Raw genomic sequence first — 4,481 nt, forward strand, 5'->3', positions numbered from 1 at the left:
GCCATGCTCCTAGTCATCTCAACAGCACTGCCCGCACTCTATTCTCCAGGGCTTGGAGCCATTCCAGCACAGATGAAGCTAGGCACAACGAGATTTCTAGAGTGAGGACAGACTTGATCAATTGTGGCTACCCAACACACATATTAGACAAGTGCTTATTGCAAGCACAGGAGCTCACAGTCCACCTGAGACCACCATCAACTCAGGACAATGTACCTACCACCTACATTTCATACTATCCAGGCATGTCGGGCCGGATCTCAAAAATCCTCAGAGAATACCGCAATGCAGTTGCCTGGTAGAAACTTGCGTTCTCTAGTTTCCAATGTAAAGACTCCGGTCATCCCTCTCTTATGCAGCAGTGTAATATACCGCATAGTGAAAAGTGTGTTTAGGGTAAAACGGCACCAGGGGTTTCCCCCATCTCCGCGTAGTTTACATTGTGGTGTGATACAGTTCACTGTAAAGGCCAGAGATTTAAAAGTATATGGATCTTGAGGTGTGTGATGTCGTGTATCGATGTTCTTCTGACCATTTAGCCGCCAGACCCCTGCTGAGGCCCGACGTTGCCCACACTTCACCCCGTGGTGGCAGACCAGGTATCCAGTAGTTGTAGTTTACTCTGGCAGGTCCTGCCACCTAGTTTCCTGAGATTTCAGTGGCTAGGACCTTAAAAAAAATTACGTTTGCGTGGGTTGATCGCTAGATTGAAAGACCGAAATGTGAGCGAACTTAATTTGGAACTATTAAATTTCGACCTGTGGGGTATACGCTGGCGAGCAGATAGAGAGGGAGAGGAGACTGAAGACTGGGAGAAGCAAGACAGAAGAAATGGGGTCAATAGAGAAGACGACCCCATTATAAGTCAGTGGGGCATACCCATGCCCCACCAGGAGGAAATCTGGGTTGGCGAGTAGGGGAGGAGGCAGGAGGGACAGCCTCCTGCCTCCTCCCCTACCGCCGAGGGAGGGGAAAAGAAAGATGGGAAAGAAATATACCGCATAGCCTGCAAAGACTGTGACAGCTGCTACATAGGAGAGACTTCGAAACGTCTTCAAGACCGCCTTGCAGAACACGACAGAGCGATTCACTTTGCTGAGACCGACCAGTCCGCAATCGCGGAACACTTCTGGTCCACCCACCACGACCTCAATCCCAAGCGGGACTATGAAATAATTGACCACTCCCGACACTTTCGCCACCGCCTGTGGTTAGATTCACTCAATATATTGTGTAATTCGAGAGCCATGAACCGCTGCAAAGGCATGAGACTACACCCTATCTTAGAGCCAACCGTTTTACTACGCACGTCCATGCAGCAACAATAAACACCAGTTTAATGATTGAATGACCTCGTGCCCTCGCACGCCTCACTGCACGCACAACTGTGTCCGTTAGAATAATTTTATCTCTAAAGTTCCATTTTCTGTTGAAGAAGAGACACGATTTGTCTCGAAAGCTACAGTATCTATTTGTAATTAAAGATATTCAGTATCTATTTGTATTAAAGATATTATTTTACTGGCTAAACACCTAATCATTTATCATCCTATGGATTTCAGTACAACAGGTCCATTTATCCTCAAAAAAATTTTTCGAAACAAACTTGAGCATGAATGTTATAAAAAAAAAATTAGTTGCCGTGAGCCGTTGCAATTGCATCTTGTATGAGACTGTCCAAAACGTTTTTAAGCTATCGAAATTTTAATTTTTATGGGATAAAATTTTAAACAAGAATTTACAAGATGAGCAATAAAAAAAAAGCTATCTGGATGGGACAGAATATAGTTAAATGAACAGGAAAAAATTGAAAAATAAGCGGCTAAATGTCAGCGCTTAGACACCTTCTTTCGTCCTATTAAAGTCACGGAAGAAGATATCAATAGGCATGAAGAGGAGAAAGATATACAAATTGCAGATGACGCCAATCGCATTGATGAAAGTATTTCAACAGATTCTATTGGTAAAAATGACAGTAACAGTGTCGACACTCAGGATTATACTCGTAAGAAGTGATGAAAAAATTAAACATATCTACCGCTATCAATAGCCGACATTGATATTTCTCATGCTGAGCATCAAGCAAAAACTTCAGTCTTTTCTGAACTTATTAATATTGAAGTAGATTATCCGACAGACCCTCAATTGTTTTTTGATAAACCAATCACACCATCTCTTGTGCGAGTATTTTAAATGCAGGTCCTTGCCAGCCAGGTCTCAAGGACAATTTTCAAAATTTTCCAAAGGATGCAGCTGGTCGCCATTTCGTACCGCGGTGGTATCAAAAAAAGCATGAGAAAAGTGGTCGTGAAAGTGCCAGGCAGTGGCTTATCTATTCATCAAGAGCCAATGCTGTTTTGCTTTTATTGCTGGTTGTTTACAAACTCCTCAAATAAGTTGGATCCTTGGGGTAACCCAAAAGTTGGTTGTAAAAATTTTTCCAAGGATGTACGCAAAATTGAAAAACATGAACGAAGTGATACACAGAGAAAAGCAGAAAACGATTTCTTTCTAACAAAATTTCGCTTATTCCGTGACAGCAAAGAAGAAAGAAATAAAAAAGAATAGACTGATTTGAACAAGTATCATTGATGCAGTTCTGTTTTTGGCAAAACAAGGCTTAGAATTTCGGGGTCATCGCGAATATTATTATTATTATTATTATTAGAATACAGAGGCTTAGGTTGCCCAAGTGCAAACGAAGGGAATTTCTTACAGCTCATCAAGCTACTAGCTAAACATGGCATGGGTATATATGTGTCAGTATATGTTACAAAGTGAACGAAACGCAATATATTTGAGCCCAGGTATTCAAAATGATTTGATACGCAACATATCATATTTGAGCCCAAATATTCAAAATGATTTGATACTCGCTCTGGCAACTGAGCTCACAAAACTGATAGTGAATGAATTCCAAGTTGCCAAATACTACTATGTTATAGTTGACTCAACCATTCATGTAAGCTGGACTGATCACTTTTCCTTATCATTTCGATATGTGACAGAAACAGGTGATATTGTGGAGCGCTTTGTTCGATTTCTTGAACTGCCTGGGGCAAGTGCTCAAGATTCATTTAATGTTCTTCTTGCTGCTTTAAATCAGCTAGGGCTATCAATCACAATGTGTTATGGCCAGGCGTATGATGAAGCCAGCACTATTGCTGGTCAAATATTAGGTCTTCAAATAAGAGTAAAAGAAATTGCCCCTCATGCACTTTATACGCATTACTGCGCTCATAATTTAAATCTCATCTTAGGTGACTCAGTAAATTGCAATGTTCACAGTCGATTGTACTTTGGAACTCTAGAAAGCTTGTACACTTATTTTTCTGGAAGTTTGCCTCGTCGATCTGTGCTTCGGGAGGAGCAACGTAGCCAGTTAGAGTCTTTTGCATTAACGTTAAAGAAACTATTTGATACTAGATAGGCATCCAAGAAATCTGCGGCAGAGGCAGTTATGCAAAGCTGACCAGCTATTGTTGTTGTTGCCCTGCAACTAATATTAGATGGGGATATTAACAGTACCCCAAAGCAGCTTTGTGAGGCAAAGGGCATTCTTACAACAATTAAAGCATACGAATTTGCGATTTTTCTTATGGTATGGAAAGAACTCTTAAACAAAGAGCTTACTTTATCCAACTATTTGCAGAAAGCAAACATACACATCCTGACAGCCTCTCACCTAATTAAGGTGTTTTACATTTGACAATGATTTAAAAGCCATGCGAAATAATGACGAAAGTCATTTTAAGGAAATTGAGCAGGAAGCCAGTGAACTCATTTGAAAGTGTGAGTGGCTTCCACATACAAATTCCAAAGACGACGAAAGAGAAAGAGATTCCATTATGAAATTGCAGATGAAAACAGAATATCTGATAGTAGAAAACTTTTTATAGTAGAATTTTACTTGATGTCTTTGGATACGATAATCAGCAGTACACAGGAGAGTGTTCAAAAATTTCCTTGATGTGGCTTCAAACTTTAGTGTACTGGATCCCAAGCATTTTGATGATGAGGGTAATGTCAGCAGGTTAGAATTTCTAGCAAAGGAATATGCCAATGTCCTTGATGACCAAAGTGAAATTATTCAGGAATACTTTTCCTTTAGAACCCTGATGAAAGAGATGATGAGTAGTGAAACAAATTTTGGAGAACTTACCATCACAACAATAAATTTTCTGTTAATACTCCGGGACGACCAAACGGTCAGAGGAGTTCACAAGATAGACAGAATAGAAGAAACAGCACCATATTCAGCAGTCACGGGCTTGAACACCGGTCACTCAAGGCACATGTACTTATGCACCAGCGCGCCTATCCACTAGGCTACGGCGGCCCTATGATGTTAAAATTTATGACTATCAGTGATTTGCTCTCAAGTCATCCAAATGTAACCACACTATATCAAATATTTTACTCCATACCTGTAAGCACCGCTCCTGCAGAAAGATCTTTTAGCTGTCTAAAACTGATTAAGC

General features: G+C 40.6%; 1 protein-coding gene across 1 annotated transcript; it reads left to right on the plus strand.

Annotated features, from left to right (window-relative positions):
- The first annotated feature begins 2,740 nt into the window (after window positions 1–2,740).
- On the plus strand, window positions 2,741–3,430 carry LOC150090169 (52 kDa repressor of the inhibitor of the protein kinase-like). Its single transcript, XM_090390188.1, has one exon. The coding sequence runs from the start codon at window positions 2,741–2,743 to the stop codon at window positions 3,428–3,430; it is 690 nt and encodes a 229-aa protein (XP_090246314.1).
- The last annotated feature ends 1,051 nt before the right edge of the window (window positions 3,431–4,481 follow it).

This window comes from Mastigoproctus giganteus, chromosome 2 (genome assembly GCF_048544385.1).
Source record: "Mastigoproctus giganteus isolate SK-2022 chromosome 2, ASM4854438v1, whole genome shotgun sequence".
In the NCBI taxonomy this organism is placed as follows: domain Eukaryota; kingdom Metazoa; phylum Arthropoda; class Arachnida; order Uropygi; family Thelyphonidae; genus Mastigoproctus; species Mastigoproctus giganteus.

What these genes read in the sequence shown, in the direction of transcription:
- LOC150090169 (XM_090390188.1), top strand. Translation starts at nt 2,741, where the DNA reads ATGGCATGGGTATATATGTGTCAGTATATGTTACAAAGTGAACGAAAC.